Source organism: Leucoraja erinacea, chromosome 1 (genome assembly GCF_028641065.1).
Source record: "Leucoraja erinacea ecotype New England chromosome 1, Leri_hhj_1, whole genome shotgun sequence".
Classification (NCBI taxonomy): Eukaryota; Metazoa; Chordata; class Chondrichthyes; order Rajiformes; family Rajidae; genus Leucoraja; species Leucoraja erinaceus.
Window position 1 is genome coordinate 7,786,131 of NC_073377.1, and position 27,503 is coordinate 7,813,633.

The 27,503-nt window shown below is 46.3% G+C and overlaps 2 protein-coding genes across 2 annotated transcripts; one reads left to right on the top strand and one right to left on the bottom strand.

Moving 5' to 3' along the window:
- Window positions 1–12,187: 12,187 nt before the first annotated feature.
- LOC129704053 (oxytocin-neurophysin 1-like) lies at window positions 12,188–16,351 on the bottom strand. Its single transcript, XM_055646961.1, has 3 exons — window positions 16,103–16,351; window positions 13,988–14,192; window positions 12,188–12,453 (listed from the first exon to the last, which is right to left on the bottom strand). The coding sequence occupies exons 1-3, from the start codon at window positions 16,334–16,336 to the stop codon at window positions 12,398–12,400; spliced, it is 495 nt and encodes a 164-aa protein (XP_055502936.1). The 5' UTR covers window positions 16,337–16,351; the 3' UTR covers window positions 12,188–12,397.
- Window positions 16,352–23,714: 7,363 nt separating this feature from the next.
- On the top strand, window positions 23,715–27,297 carry LOC129704130 (oxytocin-neurophysin 1-like). Its single transcript, XM_055647071.1, has 3 exons — window positions 23,715–23,963; window positions 25,772–25,976; window positions 27,014–27,297. The coding sequence occupies exons 1-3, from the start codon at window positions 23,730–23,732 to the stop codon at window positions 27,067–27,069; spliced, it is 495 nt and encodes a 164-aa protein (XP_055503046.1). The 5' UTR covers window positions 23,715–23,729; the 3' UTR covers window positions 27,070–27,297.
- The last annotated feature ends 206 nt before the right edge of the window (window positions 27,298–27,503 follow it).

Here is a 27,503-nt window from a genome sequence, read left to right on the forward strand (position 1 = left end):
CCACCCTCTGCATTTAAAAAAAATGTGTATACGCAGGTACAAGTAACCTACCAAAAACTGTGCTGGTTCTATCTCCTCCCACATTTGCAAAGACATTGTGAGAGTGTGGGTTTCTCCCGAGCAGCGCAGTCCCAGCTGCCACCTCTCCCAGCCCACCATTCGCTCAAGACGTGCAGGCTTTCAGCACCACAGGCACCGGCAAAAACCCTTTGAATTGCCGGCAGATGCCATTGCCTCCACGGCAGGACAGAGACCCGGGCGCGATCCGAGCGCTCCAGACCCGGCACACCAGCGGCAGCCCGCACAACCACGGGCATACATCATCATGTTTGCGGACTAGAACCAGTACACTGGAACATCAGGACGGAAACAGAGCTATGCAGCCACCGGCAGTTCCCGGGCCAGGCTCGAAACCGGGCCCCGCGAGCCGTGGGGTAGCTGCGCCACCAGCGGGACGCCGGCACAACCTCTACAGAAGCCCAAAACTGTAAGCCGCGCACGATAAACAAGGCCGAGGAAAACCCACATTGCCAAGGGCAGCAACCAGATTGTCGGCACCGAGACCAGGATCGAAACCGCGGTCACTGGCGCTGGGTAGGGTAGGAACTCTACCGTGACGCCACGTGTTCCAGCCCCAAGGTTCTGTGGATTCGCTGGGATGGTCGTACGTATCTTGTGTCGTGTGGGTTATTGGCTATTTTCGATTAGTATTCTACTATTAACGCTCCGCTTTCGGTTTATAGCGGACGTAGCGGTACGAACAGACACCATCTCACTCGGTGTGGCTCCATTATAATGAGTGGTTACTGTATTTGTAATTGTGGTGCGGCTACAATATAAGATATGCCAAACAGGCTCAAAGCGACTATACGATTGTATCAAGAGCTTGGCTCTCCTGAATTCTCATCCTCTACGTTAGAAAGAGGGATGAGCCACTCTATTAGCCATGATGATTTTAACTTGGCACTTCTGTGTGATGTTACAGGGATTGATAGACACAAACAAGCTGGATTAACTCCGCGGGACAGGCAAGCAACTCTGGAGAGAAGAAAGTCAGACGAAGAAAGAAGGGTCGTGAGTCCCGAAATGTCGACAATTGTTTTCAATCTTTCCTCCTGCGGAAGATGCGGATGTTATCCAGATCGTATCTCACACGGTGGTCGCTCTGCGGCCTAACATCGTGGAGTGGAATGCCTTGCTCAGGACTAACTTTGAGCCCACCCTGGGTGCCGGTGACTTACCATCGGAGCCAATCTATCCCCATGGGATCGCTCCAATCCGTGGCATGCGGATTGTTACCGACAATTGAGAGCTCTGCTGTCTAGGGTAGAGGGCCTTGGGAGTGCCAGGAGGCGGCGTGCTCCATGTAACAGGAAGAATTCGAGCAAGCCTCAGCCCCGGGGTCCGATCGCCCAGTGGTGGGGGCGATGAGATTCCCCTCCGCTGCCGGAGCTAGCTTTATCGGCCCGACCGAGGAGTGGCTCCAACCATGGCTACGGGAGTAAGATGAGCGCGGTCGAACGGCAAGGACTCCGAGGCACATGATTGCCGCGCGAGAACAAATAAGGGGAAGAGGAGATGAACTTTGTTTTAGCCATCCATCACAGGAAGAATGTGAAGAGAGACTGTGGTGTGATGTTTATGTGAAAATGTATTTTGTGTGGTCTGTTGCTTGTATGTGTATGGACTGACTAGGCAAATGAAGTTCCTCAGTAGTGTGTGCAAAATCCTACTTGGCTCATAAAGTATTATTGTTGTTATTTATAAGGTGCTGGAGCATGTCAGAAGGTAGGTTTCACGCAGCAGTCTGGAGAAGGATGGGATAGTGAGGTTCGGAGATTGGGGAACGAGACAACCGTGGTGCTTGAAGAGTGGGAATGAATTATCTCTTTATTGTCATGCAACATGGGTACAACAAAATTAAAGAGTCGTAATCCCACGATGTGCGATTCACAAGAGCAATTTTAAATATATAAGTAAAAGGTAAAATATATACACTATTAGAAAAAAAATTACAGATTAAATTACAATAGCAGCTGAGAGGTAGAGCCATCAGTTGATGTGAGAGTGTTATTTCTTATTTGCATTGTTAAGTTCACGTATGGCTATGGGGGGTAGAGCTGTCTCTGCGTCTGGTTGTGCGAGTTTTGAAAGATCCGTACCAGTGTTGCTCAGAGGGCAGCAGGTGGAACAGGTTGTTGTCCAGGGGGGAAGGGTCCTTTAGGATGTTGCTGCCGCTGCCAAGGCAGGCGAGGAGCTGAAGATGTCCTTCAGGGAGGGCAGTGGGCAGCCAGTGATTTTTTGTGCTGTGTTGATTACCCTTTGAAGGGCTCTCCTGTCAGCTTGTAGAGCAGCTGGCAGTGTACATCCATGTGGTTATACAGTACGCCACAGCAACACTCTCGATGGAGAGCAGCGGTAGTAAAGGACACAGCAGCTTCTCCTCCAGGTTGTTTTTCCTGAGGATCCTCAGAAAAAGTAGAGTCGCCTGCTGGGCCTTCTTGACTGCTGTGGTGGTGTTTGTATAGTCAGGAAGAGATCCGTAGACGTAAATTTGTGTGCCCAGGGACACTGAAGTCTTGTAGACCTTTCGCACAGCAGGTACCCATGAGGAATAGGGGTGGTGGGGGGCGGACATGTTCTTATGGAAGTCTATGATCTATTTCCTTTGTTTTTGTGGTGTTTCGGATGAGGTTGTTGTCCTGACCCACGATGCCAGTCTTTGGACTTCCTCCCGGGAGTCTGTATCATCTCCTAATGAGCTCCGTCCAACCACAGTCGTGGTCGTCGCCAGCTTGGACGATGTGTTGGTGGAGTGGGCGGGGCAACAATCAGGCGGTTGCAAAGGCGTCGTAGGAGGAGGGGCACAAAAACAGCCCTGGGGGAGCCAGTGCTGAGTTGTGATGGGGCTGGAGAGGTGATGGCACAGTCGCGGTTTGTGAGGCGGTTAGACGAAGAAAGTTAACTTCTTTGCTCAGAGTGTGGATCGCGGTGGAAGAGCTTCAGGAAGGGGTGGAGCAGGTTCATTTTAGAATTTAAAAATAAATGGATCGTTATATGGAATGGGACGGAAATGGGAGGGTTATGGTCTGAGGAGGTATAGGGGACTAGGGGAGATTATGTGTCCGGCACGGACTAGACGGGTCGAGATGGCCGGTTTCGTGCTGTAATTGTTCTAGGTGCTATGGTTAAGTCCTCAATTCAGAGGCAGATGGTGAATTCCTTCATCACTGATCTGTGAAGTTGCATCTAACCCAGAAATCTCTTGTTCTTCATTGCATACTTTCCTTTAATGTTCGAAGGCACTCTTCAAATCAATGACTTTTTCCATGTCACCCACTTTAATTATACAACACACACATGTATCTCTTCAGCCAAAAGGTCGGTTCTTTGATCTGAAACATTAACTGTTTCTCCTTCCACAGATGCTGCCTGACCTGCTGAGTACTTCCAACTTTTTCTGTAGGGAGGTTTATATCTATAGGGAGGTTTCACGCCAAGTGGAGTACACACGATGAACTGCAGGTAAGCACTTACCATTGTTTCCAGCGTATCGGGCCCGTTAAAACCCGCTGAAATTGTCAATTTTTGCGCTGTAAATAATTATGGAAATCGGGATAAGCGTGTGAGACATTTAGCCTTCTTCAGAATTTCAAAAGTGAGGGAAATGACAGTAGATAAAATCGAGAGCTGAAGGGCCAACAACAGCCAGAGTGCTTAGCGAACATTGGCCGTTTGCTCACAGCAGAACATGCAGATCCGTTCCCATAGCCGACTACCAAGGTTGACTTTGCAGGGCCGGTATCTTGGCTTTCCCGGCTGCCTAGGCAGGCCATTCTGGTACCGTTCGACTTCTCTGAGGCCCTGATCTCTGTTGGTCCGACAAAACGGATAATCTAGAAATGCTCTGGAACCAAGGGTGCCGGAAAATCGGTGGTGGACATGTATTTCCATTGAATAAATTGATGTTTACTGATTGTAATTGGTTTTGAAATCACAGATGCAGCTTTGCACACAGAGGTTACTCTCTATTAGAAGTACAACATACTTGCATTTAACGATCTGGGCAACTGAGTATAAAAATCAGTAAGTTATATTCCACCAGGGGCGCCGCACGATTGGCAACACCGCCAGCAGTCTGTCTGTTTTTCGTCTATTTTTGATTATTTTTAGTGTGTTTTGTAAGTTTGTTTAAAGGTTCTCAGGTTTGTTTTATGTGGGGGAGGGGGAGGGGGTTGGATGAAACTTTTTTGTTTCAATCTCTGAGTCGTATCTCCGGTTGCTCTGCGGCCTAACATCATGGAGCTGGCGGCCTTGGTCAGGACTGACTTTGAGCCGCACCGCAGGGCATGGACTTGCTATTGGAGTCGATCCCTTGCCTTGGATCACTCCAACCGCGGCCTGCGGATTTTACCATCGAGAGCTCGCTGTCTCAGGTAGGGACCTTGGATGTCAGGAGCTCCAACGATGCAGAAGGTTCGACAAGCCCCGACCCAGGGTCCGATCGCTCGGCGAAGGGGAGCTGAGATTCCTCCCCCGATGAAGGAGTGATCGCCCCGACGAGGGGGGTTCGATCGCCGGCTACGGGAGTCAAGATTGTCCCGACAACGGAAGGTTCGAGGCCCACGCCCGTGGGAGAACACAGAAGGGAAGAGATGGAAACGTTTTTTTTTTTTCGCCTTCCATCACAGTGAGGAGTCACTATGGTGGATGTTTATGTTAAATGTATTTTGTGTGTGTTCTGTTGCTTTTTATTTGTATGATTGACTTGGCAAATGAAATTCCTCGTATGTTGCAACACATACTTGGCTAATAAAGTATTATTGTATTGTATTATAGGGATGAGTAGGTTAACCTATGATGAGCATTTGTCGGAAATGGACATGTAATCGCTGTAGTTTAGAAGAATGGGGGGGGGGGGGGAACACATTGAAACATAAAGAATTGTAAAAGGCTTGGATAGAGTGGATGTAGCAAGGATCTTTCCTCTAGTGGGAGAGTCTAGAACTACAGGTCATAGCCTTAGGAATTAAAGGATGCTATTTTAGGAAGGAGATGAGGTGAAATTTCTGTCGGCAGAGGGTGATGAATCTGTGGAATTCTTTGTCACAGAAGGATGTAGAGGACGTCAGTGGATAATTTTTAAGGCAGAGATGGATACATATTTGATTAGTACAGCTGTCAGAGGTTATGGGGAGAAGGCAGGAGAAAGGGGTTAGGAGGGAAAGATATCTAGCCATGGTTGAATGGAAGAGTAGACATGATGGGCTGAATGGCCTCATTCTACTACTGTCACATGATATTGCTGTTGTATAAAACTTTGCTATGTTAGCTTTCATAGCAAAAGGATTTGAGTATAGGAGCAGGGAGGTTCTACTGCAGTTGTACAGGGTCTTGGTGAGACCACACCTGGAGTATTGCGTACAGTTTTGATCTCCAAATCTGAGGAAGGACATTATTGCCATAGAGGGAGTACAGAGAAGGTTCACCAGACTGATTCCTGGGATGTCCGGACTGTCTTATGAAGAAAGACTGGATAGACTTGGTTTATACTCTCTAGAATTTAGGAGATTGAGAGGGGATCTTATAGAAACTTACAAAATTCTTAAAGAATTGGACAGGCTAGATGCAGGAAGATTACTCCCGATGTTGGGGAAGTCCAGGACAAGGGGTCACAGCTTAAGGATAAGGAGGAAATCCTTTAAAACCGAGATGAGAAGAACTTTTTTCACACAGAGAGTGGTGAATCTCTGGAACTCTCTGTCGCAGAGGGTAGTCGAGGCCAGTTCATTGACTATATTTAAGAGGGAGTTAGATGTGGCCCTTGTGGCTAAGGGGATCAGAGGGTATGGAGAGAAGGCAGGTACGGGATACTGAGTTGGATGATCAGCCATGATCATATTGAATGGCGGTGCAGGCTCGAAGGGCCGAATGGCCTACTCCTGCACCTAATTTCTATGTTTCTATGTTTCTAGTTAGGCTATAGTTGAAGATTTTGCAGAGTTCATAAGCTCATGTTAAAGGAGCAGAATTCGGCCATCAAATCTACTCTGCCATTCATTATGTCTGTGGCAAACATGTGGCTGATCTATCCTTCCCACTCAACACCATTCTCCTGCCTTCTCCCCATAGCCTCTAACAATGTAGTAATCAAGAATCTATCAATCTCAGCCTTAAAATATCCATTGACACGCCTCCACCATCTACTGTGGCATGGGTTCTACAGATTCACCACCCACTGCTTAACGAAATTCCCCCTCTTCACTCTTGTAAAGGTACTTCCTGTTACTCTGAGGTTATGATTCAAGATTCAAGAGAGTTTATTGTGATGTGTCCCAGATAGGATAATAAAATTGTTGCTTTGCTTCAGCACAACAGGTAGGCATGAATATACAGAACAGATCAGTGTGTCCATATACCATTTATATAAATATACACACACATGAATAAATAAACAGATACAGTGCAAATAAACAGATAATGGTCTATTAATGTTCAGAAATTTGTTTCAGTTGAGTTTAATAGCCTGATGGCCGTGGGGAAGTAGCTATTCCTGAACCTGGTCGTTGCAGTCTTCAGGCTCCTGTACCAACATTGGTTGAAAGGGTCAAGAACTTCAAATTTCTGGGCGTGCACATCTCTGAAGATCTTTCCTGGTCCGAGAACACTAATGCAATTATCAAGAAAGCTCATCAGCGCCTCTACTTTCTGAGAAGATTACGGAGAGTCGGTTTGTCAAGGAGGACTCTCTCTAACTTCTACAGGTGCACGTAGAGAGCATGCTGACCGTTGCATCGTGGCTTGGTCCAATATCTGTTATTTGCACTATATCATTATATTTATTCATGTGTATATATATTTATACATTGATCTGTTTTGTAGTAAATGCCTTCTATGTTCTGTGTGCTGAAGCAAAGCAAGAATTTAATAGTCCTATCAGGAACACATGACAATAAACTCACTTGGACTTGGACTTGGACTTGAACTCCTCAACTTCCAACATTCTAGGGAAAAAAATCAAGTCTATCCAACCTTTCCCTGCAGCTGAAACCCTCCATATCCCCAGTAGTTTCATGGTTACCTGAACTACATATATACAACATGGAACAGTAAAACACAAGAACAGGCTATTCCATCCAAACATGACACTATATCCCATTGTTCCTGCTTATCCTTTTTCTATAAGCCTCTTCAATGCCACTATCATATCTACTGAGGCTAGGTTTTTATATTACTGATATCTGCAGTGTAATTAGACATAAATACTGATTGAGACAATAGAAAGACAGCTACAAACACTAAGGGGCAGTGTATATCTGTTAATTCATCTGGTGCTCAGCCTCACGACTAACCAAGTGCCTCATCTTTCAGCTTTGATGGGTGGGATGTAACAGGAAAAAAATCATCCCATTCTTTTCATGTTACACAATATTACCCAAACTTTTAATTTATTTACCCAATAGATTTAGAACCTAGAACAGTGCAGCACAAGAACAGGCCCTTACGTCCACGACGTCTGAGCTGAACATGATGTAGAGATTGGGCGGCACAGTGGAGCAACGGTAGAGTTGCTGCCTTAAGGGGCTGTCCCACTGCGGCAACCTAATCTGCGCGTTTAGAAGAGTTTGCCTTCGACTCAAACTCGCAGCATGGTCGACACGTGGTCCTAGGAGGTCCTATGAGGTCACTGGAACTCTCCTTCATGCTCGAGGGAAGTTCCCGCATACTCGTGGCCTCAGCTAGGTCGCGTAAAATTTTCAGCATGTTGAAAATTTTCCACGAGTAAAATGTGGTCGGCATGGTTATTTTGAACTCGTAGTGCATTGGAGTGGGGTCGCTATTTAGTTACAGGCTGTTGAGGGCAGCCGTAGGCAATCTCCTTCGCTGACCGGGCATTTTAATTGGCTCATTGGAGTTTTCAGGACCAACGAAAACCAACCGGTAGGTAAAATGCCCCCTAAACTTTATAATACTTCTTAAAAGTATCTCCACTCCTTCTCTCTCCCCCATTCTCCCCCCCCCCTTCTCGCCCCTTCTCTCTCCTTCTCTCCCCCTCTCTCCCCTTCTCTCCACCACCTCCTCCGCACTCTCTAAAGGACTTACCGTACACTATGCAGCCGTCTTTTACCTTCCTCTTCATCGCGGATGTGAATTTCAGACAGTGGCCCCCCGCCTTCACTGACCACCACCTTTGCGATGTGTTGTTGTGTGTGTGTGTGTGTGTGTGTGTGTGTGTGTGTGTGTGTGTGTGTGTGTGTGTGTGTGTGTGTGTGTGTGTGTGTGTGTGTGTGTGTGTGTGTGTGTGTGTGTGTGTGTGTGTGTGTGCGTGCGTGCGTGCGTGGTGTGTGTGTGTGTGTGTGTGTGTGCAGTAGCGTAGGGTGGGTTTTGAGCGCCCAGGGCAGCTTAAAATATTGTGCCTCCTCATTAGAGGCTAGCCATGGCCCATGAGCTGTTAGAAATCCAAGTTTTGTATTTATTTTCTCAACTTAACAAAAAGATGGCGGCGCTGCCTTACCAGCTGCGGGTCGCCTACAGTCTGTCTGTTTTTTTCTTTCTTTTTTTGTGTCCTGTTCAGTTGGTTTATTATGTTGTGTACGGGGGGGGGGGGGGGGGGGGGTAGTGGGGGATGGAACACGTATTTGGTCTCTTCCTTTGGGGGATGCGACTTCTTTTGTTGTATCCCCCGTCTCCACCTGCGCCGAGGCCTAATGGTGGAGCTGGCGGCCACGAAGCTGGGGCAGCGGCAGCGGTAACGGCGACCAGAACTCGGAGCTGGGCAGTGGCAGCGGCGGCTTTGACAGTGGTAGCGGCGGATTTGACAGCGGTAGCAGCGGCCTGGCCTCGGAGCTGGGACAGTGGAGGCAGCGGCCGCCCGGCATCGGAGCTGGGACGGCAGCGGCAGCGGCTGCAGAAACGGCAGCGACAGCGGCGGCATGAACTCGGAGCGGGGGCAGCGGCAGTGGCCACACGGCATCGGAGCTGGAGCAGTGGCAGCGGCCTGGCCTCGGAGCTGGGGCACGTTCCGGCGGCAGCGGCCACTTGACCCGACCGCGCTAAATTTTTAGGGGCGCAAAAAAATTGTTGGATAAAAAACAATTATAAAATGCCAACAAATTTTACATTTTATTCCAATAATTCAGGGGAAGGCTGCAAAACAGGTGCAACGTGCCTTTAGAACAACATTTTTTGCCATTTTATAAAAAAGTTATATCCAACAATTTTTTTGCGCCCCTAAAAATGTAGCACACGGGGCACCCGCCCCTCTGCCCTCCCCCCCCCCACCCCACCCGCTACGCCACTGTGCGTGTGTGTGTGTGTGTGTGTGTGTGTGTGTGTGTGTGTGTGTGTGTGTGTGTGTGTGTGTGTGTGTGTGTGTGTGTGTGCGTGCGTGCGTGCGTGCGTGGATGCGTGCGTGCGTGTCTGTGTCTGTGTGTGTCTGTGTCTGTGTCTGTGTCTGTGTGTCTCTGTGTGTGTGTGTGTGTCTGTGTCTGTGTGTGTGTGTGTGTGTGTGTCTGTGTGTGGTGTGTGTGTGTGTGTGTGTGTGTGTGTGTGTGGTGTGTGTGTGTGTGTGTGTGTGTGTGTGTGTGTGCGTGCGTGTGTGTGTGTGTGTGTGTGTGTGTTTGCGGTCGATCCAACTCGTGGTTTCAATGCGGATGGTCGATACAACTCGAGGTTTTCCAGGCGAATGCCCTTGAGCTTGAAGGTCAAGGACCCTCTTCTTAACTCATGGATTTGGTCGCCGCAGTGGGACAGCCCCTTTACAGTGCCAGAGACCCAGGTTTGATCCTGACTATGGGTGCTTATCTTTACAGAGTTTGTACGTTCTCCCCGTGTCCTGTGTGGGTTTTCTCAGAGATCTTCGGTTTCCTCCCACAACCCCAAGACGTACAGGTTTATAGGTTAATCGCCTTGTATTAAAACGTAAATTGTCCCTAGTGTGTGTGGGATAGTGTTAATGTGCGGGGATCACTGGTCGGTGCGGACTCGTTGCCCGAAGGGCCTGTTTCTGCACTGTATCTCTCAACTAAACTAAACCAAACAAACTCATCTTTAGACTTTACTTTAGGTCATCTCTTATCTGTTGGTACATAATCCATATCGCTCCATTCTCTGTATATCCATATACATTTCCAGAAGCCTTTTAAATGCCATTATCGTGTCTGTCTCAAACAGTAATCCTGGAAACAGGTTCCAGGTAGCCACCATCTTCTGTGTAATAAAGTTGCTCTGCACTTCTCCTTTAAACTTTGCCCCTCCAACGTTAAACATATGCCCTCTCTTGTTTGATTTTTTCATCCTGGGAAAATGTTTCTGAATGTCTACCCTATCTATGCATCTCATGATTTTATACACTTCGATCGGGTCTCCCTGCAAATTCCAGCATTCCAGATAAAACAATCCAAGTGTTCAACATCTCCCTGCAGCTAATACCCCCAAATCCAGGCAACATTTTGGAAATTTATGCAAAAAATTGCAGAGAGTTGTGGACCTAACCCAGACCACCAGAAATAATCAAGGACCAGTTTCATCCCGGTCACTCCCTCTTCTCCCCTCTCCCATCAGGCAAGAGGTACAGAATTTTGAAAACATATACTTCCAGATTCAGGGACAGTTTAAATCCAGTAGTAATCAGGCAACTGAACCATCCTCTCATCAGCTAGTGTGCAGCCCTGACCTCCAATCTACCTCACTGGAGTATTTTGAACTACCTGTATCTTTAATTGGATGTCATAAGACTTTATTTTACACTAAATATTGTACCCTTTATCCTTTATCTATACACCTTGGATGACTTGAATGTAATAATATAGCTTTTTCATTGACTGAATAGCACTCTATAGCAGCACAGTGTGCCTGCAATGTGCACCATTATTAAAATGCCATTCATTTATCTGTATTAATAAAACTAAGATCTTGACCACTTTTTGACTTTCTGTTTCGTGATTTCTGAAAGAATGCCGCCTCTTATGGCCGTCATTTTTGGCCACCTCGCTCAGAGTCCCCCTCCGCTGCGCTGGACCAGAGGATTTTTCCCATTGATGAAAAATCAAAGGGTTATAAATGTTTTAAAAATTGTTGCCATTCGCTCTGCTGCCCCCTGTCTTTAAAAAAAGATTTCAGAAAATGAATTGGTTGTAAAATGTTTGCAAAATTGTAAGTCTTGGCTTTTAATAAAATGTTTTCAGAAAATGTATTGGTTGTAAAGTGTTTGCAAAATTGTTTGTCTTGGTTTTAAAATGGTTGCAACAGTTTGGGTAAAGTGGATGGATAAAGCGGAAATAAACATTTTATTTGATCAGGACTGTGTTTAATTGCAAAATTGGCGCTCATTCCTGTGACTTCCACTTAATAGCATGTTGGTGCCGATGACGTAATTTCAGTTAGCAGCAAGATAGTGCTGAGGGCGTCATTTCCGGTTCATGGCAAGATGGCGCTGACTGCAGAAGGCACAGAGTGAAGACGTCGTTGAATAATTCAAGAGAGCTTACTGCTCTGCGTATGGTGAGTGTGTTTGTTAGACGTTATTTAAAGCACGTTTTTCCTTCAGCAGCAGCCTCTACAGGAGGCTTTGAACATTTGAATCATTCGGTTTACACACTGTGTGTGTGTGTGTGTGTGTGTTTATGTGTGTGTGTGTGTGTGTGTGTGTGTGTGTGTGTGTGTGTGTGTGTGTGTGTGTGTGTGTGTGTGTGTTTATGTGTGTGCGTGTGTGTGTGTGTGTGTGTGTGTGTGTGTGTGTGTGTGTGTGTGTGTGTGTGTGTGTGTGTGTGTGTGTGTGCGTGTGTGTGTGTGCGTGTGTGTGTGTGTTTGCAGAAAATGTATTGGTTGTAAAATGTTTACACAATTGTTTGTCTTGGCTTTAAAATAAATGGTTGCACTCCAGCGCTCGTGGTACCGACGGCAGCAGGTGCCCGGTGGCGAGGGTGGTGCCGCGGACCTTGGCTGGAGCCGAGCCTGGTGCTGGAACTGGAGTGAGGGCCGAGCCCGGGGCTTGGGATGGGTCTGTGACTGGGGCCGAGAAAGAAGCCGCCGCTGGAACCAAGGATGAGCCTGGGTCCGTGGTCAGGGACGAGCCCGGAGATGAAGTCGGGGCCTGGACTGGAGCCCAGGGAAGTACTATAGGTGCTGGCATTGTCAGTGACAGCCATTTCATGCATTCAAAAATAATCTAAAAAACGAGCAAGGTGTTTGTATTTTGTTTATTTAATGTTAATGGTTATTCCAAGTGTTGCATTATTTCACATTTATTTAACACATCTGTACATGTCTGGAAACCTTTACAGGTTATAATTTCTATCTATTCAGCATCAAAACGTAATAGTATTAAACATTTATCGACTTGAGCTTTAGGTAGCGAGGGTTTGTGCTGTAGATCACGTTTCCCCAGAGACGCGCTTTAATCTGAGGAGAAGATGCTCCTGGAGTTACACGCAGGATCCAATGTGCAGCTCTCTGCAATGAATGAACAGCACAAGTGACGTTTATTATCGACATACATTCAACCATCTCCAACAACAGCGTTACCATCGCAACGTTTAAGAAACAATTAGCCTGGTACATGTTTAGGACACGTTTAGGATTTGGGCCAAACAAAGTACAGACTGGTGTAGATGGGACATGTTGGCCGGTGTGGGCAAGTTGTGCTGAAAGGCCTGTTTCCACGCTGTATGATCTATGACTAAGGCTATTTAAACCATTTAAAGCATAACATTGCCATCTCATGAGACATAGAGAAGGTATTAATATCCATTTTAGTTTGGTGAATAATCCAATCTGTGAAATGAACCAGGTAATGCTGGAAGTACTCAGCAGGTTGGGCTGCATCCGTGGGGAGGGAAACAGAGTTAATTTTTTCATTTCTATCGCTTTTACTCACAACTAGGAAAGGTTAGAGAAGTAAAGCAAGTTAGAGCATCGCTCTGAGTCAGCATTGACTCAATGGGCCAAATTACCTTATTCTATTAGGGCAACACTGTGGCGCAGCATTAGGGTTGCTGCCTTAGAGCGCTAGACATCCGGATTCGATCCTGACTACGGGCATAGGTTTAATGTGAAAGGGGAAAGATTTAAAAGAGACTGGAGGGGCAACATTTTAACTCAGAGGATGGTACATGTATGGAGCATGAGGTAGTTGAGGCAGATGTAATTACAACGTCATGTGAACAGGTAAATGGACAGAAAAGGTATTGAGGATCGGGGCCAAACAAATAAATAGGAATGGATAGATATAGAGAAGGCAGGAGAATAGGGTTAAGAAGGAAGGATAGATCAGCCATGTTTGAATGGTGGAGTAGACTCAATTGGCAGAATGGCCTACTTCTGCTCCTATGACATGAACTTATGAACTATCATGGGTTTTTAACTGAAGGGGTCCATGGCAAAATGGACTATACATTTCCTCAGAACCTGGAAACTTAGATTATTTTGTAATTAAGACAATTTGAAACAAAACCATTGGAGCAGTCCCTCAAGATTCAGGGACAGTTTATTCCCAGTTGTTATTAGGAAACTGAATCATCCTACCACATTCAGAGAGCAGGGCTGAACTACTATCTACCTCTTTGGTGACCCTCAGACTATCCTTGATCGGACTTTGCCGCTTTTACCTTGTTCTAAATGTTATTCCCCTATCGTGTATCTACTGTATACACGGTAAATGGCTCAATTGTAATCAGGTATTGTCTTTCTGCTGACTGGTTAGCACGTAACAAACGCTTTTCACTGTACCTCGGTACACGTGACTATAAACTAAACTCAAACTAAATGGCTTGGCTGAAACGCCCAGCGTTTTCTGCTTCTGTTCCAGATATTTTGCATCAACAGTTGCTGTTATTATTAAAACGCTGCAGTTTTCTTCCCATTAACACCCAATCCCAAATCCCTCTGCTAGTTCTCTCCATCTCCCCCACCCCGGAGCCATGGTGTTGGGAAGTGGAGGAACTAAACTGAACTGAACTGAAAGTGGTTTAAAGTGGCAGCATCTCACCAGCAGTGCAGCAGGTTCCCGCCGCGGCACATTTCCCACCGTTCGTGCCACAGAGGCTGCCGGCAGGTTCACACGGAGAGAGCAGGTAGGATTCCTTTTGGCACCTCAATGTCTCCGACGTTCCGAAGAAGCAGCCGATCTCCTCCCCGCAGCAGATCTTGGCCCCGAAGCACTGGCCTCTGTTGCCAGGACCACAAGACATGCACTGGGCAAGAGCACAGAATGGATTACATCAGTAAGACCAGTCTCTGACAGAGATAAACCAGTATCACCAAACCCCAATGGCAACACCAATCTTGTTATGGAAAAGCGATGGCACTGCAGATGCGCAGGCAGGTGGGACGGGCGTAGCTGGGACATGTTGGCTGGTGTGGGCACATTGTGCCGATGGGCCTGTTTCCACACTGTATCACTCTATGACTCTACAAAACAAAGACTCAACAGGGAAACAGGCCCTTCGGCCCAACTTGCCCACACCTACCAACATGTCCCAGCTACACTGGTCCCACCGGCCCATATCCCTCTACACTTGTCCTATCCATCAACCTGTCTAAATGTTTCTTAAACATGGATAGGTATCAAATCAGGGTCGAAGGTCCTGGCCTGTAACATCACTTATCCATGATCTCCAGAGATTATGCCTGACCCATAAAATATAGGAGCACAATTAGGCCGTTCAGCCCATCGAGTCGACTCCACTGTTCAAACATGGCTGATGTATTTTTCCCACTCAACCCCAATGTCCTGCCTTCTCCCCGTAACGTTATTGTCAAAGAGCGATATTATTTAAGAGCGTCCCCCTGTTGATCAATCACATCATGATTAGTGCCATTTAGAATCTTTATAATTGGTATATTCGTTTGGTCAACAGGGTCTGTTCATTTTCATAATCAATCTCAGCTACCAATCACTATGCCCAGCTGCACACAAACTGCCTCTCTCTCTGGTGGGATTATAATACCTTGAGAAAATATTTTTGGGCCCTGAATACATTGTCTTTCTCTGAATTAATTTTGCTCTGACTTGAAAACTCCAATCTGATAACTTGAGAATCTTCCATTCTATTGAAATACAAAAATAAATCCTCAATATTTGCATTTGTGGTTAAACTCCCAGTTTCCAGTTGTTGCCCATCTACACTGTCAGTTCCAGTAACACACATCTTTGCTGGACAATGCCAGATGTGGCTGCTTTGTCTGTGGGATGAATTGTATCAGTGTTGGACAGAGAAGCAATTTGCAAATACTTACATCCTCAATCCCATTCCCTTTGCAACCTGTCTGACTGCAGGCTTCTCCACTGCTGTAGTGAAGCCCAACATATGGGTCAAACATTGGCAAATGGGACTAGTTTACTTTCGAGATACAGTGTGGAAACAGGCCCTTCAGCCCACTGACTCCACACTGACCAGAGATCCCTGCCTACTAACATTATCCGACCCACACTAGGGACAATTTACAATTAAACCAAGCCAATTAACCTACAAACATATACATCTTTAGAGTGTTGGAGGAAACCGGAGATCCTGAAGAAAACCCACCCAGGTCATGGGGAGAACGTACAGACTCTGTGCAGACAAGCACCCAGACGCAGGATCAAACCCAGGTCTCTGGTGCTGTAAGGCAGCAACTGAACCTGGCACCAAAACCATCAGATTAGTTGCATGTCGTTGGGCTGTAGGGCCTGTTTCCATGCTGCATGACTCAAAAGACCAAGTACCATTATCCTACACAGTAGCTCCACTGAGAACAACTGATCTCTGATTTGCTGAGGGCAATATTCCCTGGAACGTGAGTGTTCAGGACACATTTTTGTCAAGGATTAGTGTGGATGACACACTAAGACCACAGTTAAGAACAAAGGGTTTGCATTCAACAGTCTGTACGGGACGGGTCACTAACTCTTACACCACAGCCAGTCTAGGTGGAAGCCAACCTTGGTTAAGGACCATGTTAATGCCTGTCAGAGGCTGCGGGAAGAATCCTGGGCTACATACAGTATGGAACAGTTGTGACATTCCGTACTGGTTCTCAACGTGAAAATGCCATTTTGAGGAACAAGAAACCATGACGAGCCATTAGTACTGGACGATGCATGAAGAAAGCTTCTCCTTACCTGTCTGATGTCCATGTCCATGATGGATCGTTTGCCTCCTTGAGGACAGTTGCTGATGTAACACGCTGAAGCGATGGAGACGAGGAAGAGGAGACCGACAGTGAGGCAAGCGGAGTGCATGATGTTCTCCTGGTGTGTCTGACAACAGGAAACCTTCCAAACTGCACTGAGCAACTTCCAATCCACTCCCTTTTTATACCCTTCAGAATACTCCGTGCACTGCGATGCTATCATGTTACTAATTTTTTGTTAGCTGATTACACTCATACAATGCAACTCACAATTCACCTGAGGTCAATCCATGACTTCGAAATTTTAATTTTACAAACGCTTAATTTGTTTAATGCATAAAAGTGCAGGCCATTCCAAACTGAATTATCATCTACCAATTAAAAACTACTGATGTATTTTAATGCATAAAGATCATCACAATCAAGGGATGGGTGACAATTAACAGTCCACATTAGTGTGATTTAGGGAAAGGTTTGGTGGTCGGAAGTGTCTGGAATTGATAAGGTAATAAATTGGACTGAGCTTTCCACTAGAAGACATGAATAAGTTTGAGCAGACTCAGTAAGATGTCATCAATGAGAATCGGATCCAGATAAAGACAAGAGTGAATGGTAGAGTTGATGAATGGACCTACAACAGCTTTGGTGAAACTACTGGATCTATAGAACTTTGCTATTCAAGTTCACACCACCAAGTTACAGCATCCATGGGCAGTATTATAGAAAAGATGTTGTCAGACTGGAAAGGGTACGGAGAAGATTAACAAAGATGTTGCCAGGACTCAAGGGCCTGAGCTATAGGGAGCAGTTGTGCAGACTGGGACTCTATTCATTGGAGCGCAGGAGGATGAGGGGTGATCTTCTAGAAGTGTGCAAAATCATGAGAATAGTAGATCGGATAACTGCTGACTGCTCCCAGCTCAGGTCGACAGCATTTATCATATTTTGTCATGGAATATGAAATAAAAAACAAAGATCGGAGAAGCCAATTGTCCCACTAACATGTGTTAGATCTGTGAAGAAGTTTTCCCAATTCCTTATTCTTGTGTTTCTTGTGCCAAACTCCTGCAGCCCGTTTAGTTCGAGCCAATATTAAAACTTCATGTGTGTTGAGTCATTACGTAAATTAAATATGTAATTTTTTTGCTAATGGAAGTTTAGTAGTTGGTTCATCACCCAGTCTCATAATGAAAAATATGCATTTTCACTCAGGGCCATCTTCAAAGTCCGTGACGGTTAGAATTAATGTCAACGCATTGTGCATTCATCGATGCAATTGTTTCTGACTCCCAAGGTTGTGGACATTCACTAATATGCTTGAATTCATTCATCACTGATCTGTGAAGTTGCATCTAACCCAGAAATCTCTTGTTCTTCATTGCATACTTTCCTTTAATGTTCGAAGGCACTTCAAATCAATGACTTTTTCCATGTCACCCACTTTAATTATACAACACACACATGTATCTCTTCAGACAAAAGGTCAGTTCTTTGATCTGAAACATTAACAATTTCTCCTTCCACAGATGCTGCCTGACCTGCTGAGTACTTCCAGCTTTTTCTGTTTATGTTTCCAAAATCTATAGGGAGGTTTCACGCCAAGTGGAGTACACGCGATGAACTGCAGGTAAGCACTTACCATTGTTTCCAGCGTAGGGGGCCCATTAAAACCTGCTGAAATTGTCAATTTTTGCGCTGTAAATAATTATGGAAATCGGGATATGCGTGTGAGACATTTAGCCTTCTTCAGAAATTTCAAAAGTGAGGAGAAATGACAGTAGATAGAAGCGCGAGCTGAAGGGCCATCAACAGCCAGAGTGCTTAGCGAACATTGGCCGTTTGCTCACAGCAGAACATGCAGATCCGTTCCCACAGCCGACTTCCAAGGTTGACTTTGCAGGCCGGTATCTTGGCTTCCCGGCTGCCTAGGCAGGCCATTCTGGTACCGTTCGACTTCTCTCTGAGGCCCTGACCTCTGTTGGTCCGACAAAACGGATAATCTAGAAAGGCTCTGGAACCAAGGGTGCCGGAAAATCGGTGATGGACATGTATTTCCATTGAATAAATTGATGTTTACTGATTGTAATTGGTTTTGAACTCACGGATGCAGCTTTGCACACAGAGGTTACTCTCTATTAGAAGTACAACGTACTTGCATTTAACGATCAGGGCAACTGAGTATAAAAATCAGTAAGTTATATTCCACCAGGGGCGCCGCACGATTGGCAGCACCGCCAACAGTCTGTCTGTTTTTCGTCTATTTTTGATTATTTTTAGTGTGTTTTGTAAGTTTGTTTAAATGTTCTCAGGTTTGTTTTTTGTGGGGGAGGGGGAGGGGGTTGGATGAAACTTTTTTGTTTCAATCTCTGAGTCGTATCTCCGGTTGCTCTGCGGCCTAACATCATGGAGCTGGCGGCCTTGGTCAGGACTGACTTTGAGCCTCACCGCAGGGCATGGACTTGCTATCGGAGTCGATCCCTTGCCTTGGATCACTCCAACCACGGTTTGCGGATTTTACCATCGAGAGCTCGCTGTCTCAGGTAGGGACCTTGGATGTCAGGAGCTCCAACGACGCAGAAGGTTCGACAAGCCCCGACCCAGGGTCCGATCGCTCGGCGAAGGGGAGCTGAGATTCCACCCCCGATGAAGGAGTGATCGCCCCGACGAGGGGGGCTCGATCGCCGGCTACGGGAGTCAAGATCGTCCCGACAACGGAAGGTTCGAGGCCCACGACTGTGGGAGAACACAGAAGGGAAGAGATGGAAACTTTTTTTTCGCCTTCCATCACAGTGAGGAGTCACTATGGTGGATGTTTATGTTAAATGTATTTTGTGTGTTCTGTTGCTTTTTATTTGTATGATTGACTTGGCAAATGAAATTCCTCGTATGTTGCAAAACATACTTGGCTAATAAAGTATTATTGTATTGTATTATAGGGATGAGTAGGTTAACCTATGATGAGCATTTGTCGGCAATGGACATGTAATCGCTGTAGTTTAGAAGAATGGGGGGGGGGGACCACATTGAAACATAAAGAATTGTAAAAGGCTTGGATAGAGTGGATGTAGCAAGATCTTTCCTCTAGTGGGAGAGTCTAGAACTACAGGTCATAGCCTTAGGAATTAAAGGTTGCTATTTTAGGAAGGAGATGAGGCGAAATTTCTGTCGGCAGAGGGTGATGAATCTGTGGAATTCTTTGTCACAGAAGGATGTAGAGGATGTCAGTGGATAATTTTTAAGGCAGAGATGGATACATATTTTATTAGTACAGCTGTCAGAGGTTATGGGGAGAAGGCAGGAGAAAGGGGTTAGGAGGGAAAGATATCTAGCCATGGTTGATTGTTTGCCTTAGTCGGGATGAAAAACACCCACTGTGCTTTTCATCCCGAATGTCAGAATGACCAGCTGTCGTTGCACCACGCTCTGGATCTCCCTGCGTTTCACACTCCACCTCCTTTTCAGATCCTCCCAACCCATCTCCAAGAGCAAGCTACCGGCCTGTTCTCCTGTCTGTTCACATCCCAGCTCAGTGTCTGCTTTGCCCGGAGTCTTTGCATGCAATCAGTAACATGGCATGCGTTCAAATAATCCTTTCAGAATCCTTCCTCTACAGACATGCTGGGGCCAGTTCAGGATAAGGCTCTTCCTTATGTTATGAATTATCATGACAAAAAGAACTGAAGGATTCAACAGTGGCAGAGGCCAGAGAGAGGCTCACTGGCAGAAAGCAAAGAGTAAAGGTTTGCAACTGGAATACTTGCCAGCGAGATTCACCAGGGCTCAGTACAGTGTCTCTTGATTTTCGTAATATACATTAATGCTTTAAATTTAAGCGTAAGGCGATGATACCGAATGGCGCCAAAGCCAGGCGACTCTCTGCACACTGCTGGCAAAAGTGGCGGCACGGTGGTGCAGCGGTAAAGTTACTGGTGAGACCTGGGTTCGATCCTGACTGCGGGTACTGTCTGTATGCCATTTGTACGTTCTCCCCGTGACCTGCGGGGGTTTTCCCCGGGAACTCCAGTTACCTCCCACACTCCATAGATGTACAGGTTTGTTGGTTAATTGGCTCGGCAAAGTTGAAAAATTGGCCCTCGTGTGTGTAGGATAGTGTTAATGTGCGGGATCACTGGTCAGCGCAGACTTGGTGGGCCGAAGGGCCTGTTTCAGCACTGTATCTTTAAACAAAACTAAACCAAAGTGGATCTGCAATCACGCATTACAATCGCCCCACTCCTTCAAACCTCTACGCCAGAGGCAGCATTACTTACTTTAAACATCATTCCCTTTATCACGTACACTGTAGGCGGCTCGATTGTAATCATGCATAGTCTTTCCATCGACTGGTCAGCACGCAACAAAAGCTTTTCACTCTACCTCGGTACATGTGACTATAAACAAAACTAAACTAACCTTTGAACCACAGGAATGCCCGAACGATCTGGTTAGTTGGGAGAAAAGTGGAATTTAGTCTGGAGAAGTGTGAGGTGAGGAGATGTGGTTACTGACCAGTGTGGAGGAACAACGGCATGTGTTGAAACATGTGCCCATTGATCCTTAAAGATGCAGTCCACATTAATAAGATGGATAAAGGGCACACACTCTTTGATGCAGAGCAGTGCAGTTCGATGATTCAATGACTCAATGATGCTATATCGTCACGTGTACCTGCAAACAATACAAAATACACAAAGAGACAAAGTTACAAAAGTACTCTAATAAGTACCCAATGATCCCTCTTTTTTCTCAGCGGACCCCCCTACTGCACCCTCCTTGTTCGCGGAGGCCCCTTCTCGCTGGGGTCATCTCTGTTCTCGTCAGCCCCCCCCCCCCCTACACTGACCCCTCTTTGTACTCAGCGCCTCCCCCCCCCCCCCCCTCCCCCCACTCCTCCCTCCTGCTATTATATTAGCACTAGGCACTAGAACTAGTGGTTTGTTTACATGGACTGAAGGCCTTGGACCAGGTCCCACATGGGCGACTGGTCCAGGAGGTTATCTCCCATGGAGATCCAGGCCACGTTGGCAAACTGGATCCACAAATGGCAATGGGAGACACAGGACTACATGAGAACATGCAGATGCTGGAACCTTGAGCAAAACACAAGTGTAGGAGGAACTCAACGGTTCAGGTAATATCGGTGGGGGAATGGCCAGACAATGTTTCAGGTTGGGACCCCTAGTCCTGAAGTCATAGTCACAGAGTGATACAATACAATACAATACAATACAATTTATTTGTCACTTGAACCTCATAGAGGCTCAAGTGAAATGGTGTTTCAGCAGTCATACACACAAGAAGAAAAAAAAGGACCCAAGACGCAACACAATTTACACAAACATCCATCACAGCGCATCTCCTCCTCGCTGTGGTGGAAGGCAAAAAAACTTATCTCTCCCCTGCACTTCCCTCTCCCCCCCCCCCGATGTCACAGTCAAAGTCAGAGCCCCCGGCGGGCGATGACAATTGTCCCGCGGCCATTAACGCCGCGCCGGGCGATGCAAGGCCGCGCTCCGGGTCTTGTTGTTGGAGCCGGCGCCAGCAAAGTCCCGCAGCCATTGAAGCCACGCCGGGCGATGTCAGGCCCCGCTCCAGGTCATCCTCGACCCAGCTACTATGGCGGGAGAAGTCGCCATTGCGGAAGCCCCGAAAAGCGGTCTCCCAGCAGGAACCCGCGGGCTCCCGATATTACCGTCCACCGGACCTGCGGTTGGATCCTCCGAATCTCCGAGGGTTGGGTCGCAGCAGCACGCCACCACCTCTCCACCCGCTCCGAACTCGGCCAGCTCCGTGATGGTGAGTAGGACCGCAGCTCCGAGACTGGAGCCCCAGGTCATTCCATGCATGCATGCAGCATGGCAACAGGTCCATTGGTCCAACCTACCCACACCAACCAACATGACCCATCTATATTAGTCCCACCTGCCTGTGTTTGGTCGATATCAATAGACAATAGGTGCAGGAGGCCATTCGGCCCTTCGAGCCAACACCACCATTCAATGTGATCATGGAAGATCATCCACAATCAGTATCCCGTTCCTGCCTTCTCTCCATATCCCTTAACTCCACTATCCCTAAGAGCTCTATCTAACTCTCTCTTGAAAGCATCCAGAGAACCAGCCTCCACCACCCTCTGAGGCAGAGAATTCCACACACTCACAACTCTCTGTGTGAAAAAGATTTTCCTCAGCTCCGTTCTAAATGATTTACCACTTATTCTTAAACTATGGCCCCTGGTTCTGGACTCCCCCTTCATTGGGGACATGTTTCCTGCCTCTAGCATGTTCAAACCCTTAATAATCTTAAATAACATGTTTCAATAACATATCCTCTCATCCTTCTAAATTCCAGAGTGAACAAGCCCAGCTGCTCCAATCTATCAACATATGACAGTTCCGCCTTCCCGGGAATTAACCTCTTGAACCTTCGCTGCACTCCCTCAATAGTAAGAATGTCCTTCCTCAAGTGTGGAGTCCAAAACGGCACACAATACTCCAGATGAGGTCTCAGTAGAGCCCTGCTCAGTGGGGCTCTTTGCTCCTATACTCAACTCCTCTTGTTTTGAAGGCCAACATGCCATTCACGTTCTTCACTGCCTGCTGTACCTGTATGCTTACTTTCATAGACTGATGAACAAGGAACCCCAGATCATGTTGTACTTCCCCCTTTCCCAATTACACGAATTAGCTAATAACCTGCCTTCCTGTTTTTGTCACCAAAGTGGATAATCTCACATTTAACCTGCCCTATCCATGTGGCTGTCTAAATATTTCTTAAATGTTGCGATAGTCCCTGCCTCAACTACCTCCTCTGCCAACTCGTTCCATACACCCATCACCCATTGTGTAAAAAAATTAACCCTCGGGTTCCTATTTACCTCACTCACCTTAAACCTACAGTATGTCTACTGGTTCTCTCTGTGCAAGAGACTGTGCGTTTACCTGATCTATTCCTCTCACAATTTTGCACCTTTCAATAAGATCACCCTTCATCCTCCTGCGCTCCAATGAATAGAGTCCCAGTCTGCACAACCGCTCCCTATAGCTCAGGCCCTTGAGTCCTGGCAACATCTTTGTTAATCTTCTCCATAACCTTTCCAGTCTGACAACATCTTTCCTATAATACTGCCAATGGATGCTATAACTTGGTGGTGTGAACTTGAACAGCAAAGTTCTATAGATCCAGTAGTTTCACCAAAGCTGTTGTAGGTCCATTCATCAACTCTACCATTCACTCTTGTCTTTATCTGGATCCAATTCTCATTGATGACATCTTACTGAGTCTGCTCAAACTTATTCATGTCTTCTGGTGGAAAGCTCAGTCCAATTTATCACCTCATCAATTCCAGACACTTCTGACCCCCAAACCTTTCCCTAAATCACACTAATTTGGACTGTTAATTGTCACCCATCCCTTGATTGTGATGATCTTTATGCATTAAAATACATTAGTAGTTTTTAATTGGTAAATGATAATTCAGTTTGGAATGGCCTGCACTTTTATGCATTAAACAAATTAAGCGTTTGTAAAATTAAAATATCGAGGTCATGAATTGACCTCAGGTGAATTGTGAGTTGCATTGTATGAGTGTAATCAGTTAACAAAAAATAAGTAACATGATAGCATCGCAGTGCACAGAGTATTCTGAAGGGTATAAAAAGGGAGTGGATTGGAAGTTGCTCAGTGCAGTTTGGAAGGTTTCCTGTTGTCAGACACACCAGGAGAACATCATGCACTCCGCTTGCCTCACTGTCGGTCTCCTCTTCCTCGTCTCCATCGCTTCGGCTTGTTACATCAGCAACTGTCCTCAAGGAGGCAAACGATCCATCATGGACATGGACATCAGACAGGTAAGGAGAAGCTTTCTTCATGCATCGTCCAGTACTAATGGCTCATCATGGTTTCTTGTTCCTCAAAATGGCATTTTCACGTTGAGAACCAGTACGGAATGTCACAACAGTTCCATACTGTATGTAGCCCAGGATTCTTCCCGCAGCCTCTGACAGGCATTAGCATGGTCCTTAACCAAGGTTGGCTTCCAACTAGACTGGCTGTGGTGTAAGAGTTAGTGACCCGTCCCGTACAGACTGTTGAATGCAAACCCTTTGTTCTTAACTGTGGTCTTAGTGTGTCATCCACACTAATCCTTGACAAAAATGTGTCCTGAACACTCACGTTCCAGGGAATATTGCCCTCAGCAAATCAGAGATCAGTTGTTCTCAGTGGAGCTACTGTGTAGGATAATGGTACTTGGTGTTTCGAGTCATGCAGCATGGAAACAGGCCCTACAGCCCAACGACATGCAACTAATCTGATGGTTTTGGTGCCAGGTTCAGTTGCTGCCTTACAGCACCAGAGACCTGGGTTCGATCCTGCGTCTGGGTGCTTGTCTGCACAGAGTCTGTACGTTCTCCCCATGACCTGGGTGGGTTTTCTTCAGGATCTCCGGTTTCCTCCAACACATTAAAGATGTATATGTTTGTAGGTTAATTGGCTTGGTTTAATTGTAAATTGTCCCTAGTGTGGGTAGGATAATGTTAGTATGCAGGGATCCCTGGTCAGTGCGGGGTCAGTGAGCTGAAGGGCCTGTTTCCACACTGTATCTCGAAAGTAAACTAGTCCCATTTGCCAATGATTGGCCCATATGTTGGGCTTCACTACAGCAGTGGAGAAGCCTGCAGTCAGACAGGTTGCAAAGGGAATGGGATTGAGGATGTAAGTATTTGCAAATTGCTTCTCTGTCCAACACTGATACAATTCATCCCACAGACAAAGCAGCCACATCTGGCATTGTCCAGCAAAGAGGTGTGTTACTGGAAATGACAGTGTAGATGGGCAAAAACTGGAAACTGGGAGTTTAACCACAAATGCAAATATTGAGGATTTATTTTTGTATTTCAATAGAATGGAAGATTCTCAAGTTATCAGATTGGAGTTTTCAAGTCAGAGCAAAATTAATTCAGAGAAAGACAAAGTATGTCAGAGATGGATACGTTGGACCTTGTCGACCAAACAAATATACCAATTATAAAGATTCTAAATGGCACTAATCATGATGTGATTGATCAACAGGGGAACACTCTTAAATAATATCGCTCTTTGACAATAACGTTACGGGGAGAAGGCAGGACATTGGGGTTGGGTGGGAAAAATACATCAGCCATGTTTGAACAGTGGAGTAGTCTCGATGGGCTGAACGGCCTAATTGTGCTCCTATATTTTATGGGTCAGTCAACATCTCTGGAGATCATGGATAAGTGATGTTACAGGCCAGGACCTTCGACCTGATTTGTTACCTATCCATTTTTAAGAAACATTTAGACAGGTTGGACAGGTGTAGAGGGATATGGGCCAGTGGGACCAGTGTAGCTGGGACATGATGGTAGGTGTGGGCAAGTGGGGCCGAAGGGCCTGTTACCCTGTTGTGTCTTTTTTTTGTAGAGTCATAGAGTGATACAGTGTGGAAACAGGCCCATCGGCACAATGTGCCCACACCAGCCAACATGTCCCAGCTACACCCGTCCCACCTGCCTGCGCATCTGCGGTGCCATCGCTTTTCCATAACAAGATTGGTGTTGCCATTGGGGTTTGGTGATACTGGTTTATCTCTGTCAGAGACTGGTCTTACTGATGTAATCCATTCTGTGCTCTTGCCCAGTGCATGTCTTGTGGTCCCGGCAACAGAGGCCAGTGCTTCGGGGCCAAGATCTGCTGCGGGGAGGAGATCGGCTGCTTCTTCGGTACGTCGGAGACATTGAGGTGCCAAAAGGAATCCTACCTGCTCTCTCCGTGTGAACCTGCCGGCAGCCTCTGTGGCACGAACGGTGGGAAATGTGCCGCGGCGGGAACCTGCTGCACTGCTGGTGAGATGCTGCCACTTTAAACCACTTTCAGTTCAGTTCAGTTTAGTTCCTCCACTTCCCAACACCATGGCTCCGGGGTGGGGAAGTGGAGCATTACCTGGTTCTATTTTGCCATGGACCCCTTCAATTAAAAACCCATGATAGTTCATAAGTTCATGTCATAGGAGCAGAAGTAGGTCATTCTGCCAATTGAGTCTACTCCACCATTCAAACATGGCTGATCTATCCTTCCTTCTTAACCCTATACTCCTGCCTTCTCTATATCTATCCATTCCTATTTATTTGTTTGGCCCCGATCCTCAATACCTTTTCTGTCCATGTACCTGTCCACATGACGTTGTAATTACCTCTCGCTCAACTACCTCATGCTCCATACATGTACCATCATCTGAGTTAAAATGTTGCCCCTCCAGTCTCTTTTAAATCTTTCCCCTTTCACCTTAAACCAATGCCCGTAGTCAGGATCGAATCCGGATGTCTAGTGCTCTAAGGCAGCAACCCTACCGCTGCGCCACAGTGTTGCCCTAATAGAATAAGGTCATTTGGCCCATTGAGTCAATGCTGACTCAGAGCGATGCTCTAACTTGCTTTACTTCTCTAACCTTTCCTAGTTGTGGGTAAAAGCGATAGAAATGAAAAAATTAACTCAGTTTCCCTCCCCACGGATGCTGCCCAACCTGCTGAGTACTTCCAGCATTACCTGGTTCATTTCACAGATTGGATTATTCACCAAACTCAAATGGATATTAATTCCTTCTCTATGTCTCATGAGATGGCAATGTTATGCGTTAACTGGTTTAAATAGCCTTAGTCATAGATCATACAGCGTGGAAACAGGCCTTTCAGCACAACATGCCCACACCGGCCAACATGTCCCATCTACACTAGTCTGTACTGTGTTTGGTCCAAATCCTAAACGTGTCCTAAACATGTACCAGGCTAATTGTTTCTTAAACGTTGCGATGGTAATGCTGTTGTTGGAGATGGTTGAATGTATGTCGATAATAAAGGTCACTTGTGCTGTTCATTCATTGCAGAGAGCTGCACATTGGATCCTGCGTGTAACTCCAGGAGCATCTTCTCCTCAGATTAAAGCGCGTCTCTGGGGAAACGTGATCTGCAGCACAAACCCTCGCTACCTAAAGCTCAAGTCGAGAAATGTTTAATACTATTACGTTTTGATGCTGAATAGATAGAAATTATAACCTGTAAAGGTTTCCAGACTTGTACAGATGTGTTAAATAAATGTGAAATAATGCAACACTTGGAATAACCATTAACATTAAATAAACAAAATACAAACACCTTGCTCTTTTTTGAGATTATTTTTGAATGCATGAAATGGCTGTCACTGACAATTGCCCTTGCTCCTCACGTCCGACATCTCCAGCTTCCTCCCAGTTATGTCGTCCACTGAGCCTTCGAACAGGCCCCGTCGTCCGACGAGTCTTCGGGTGGGTTAGTGGTCCCATCGTCCGACGGGCACGTAGTGGGGAGGGGAAGGTGAACCATTCAGGTCTGCAGTTC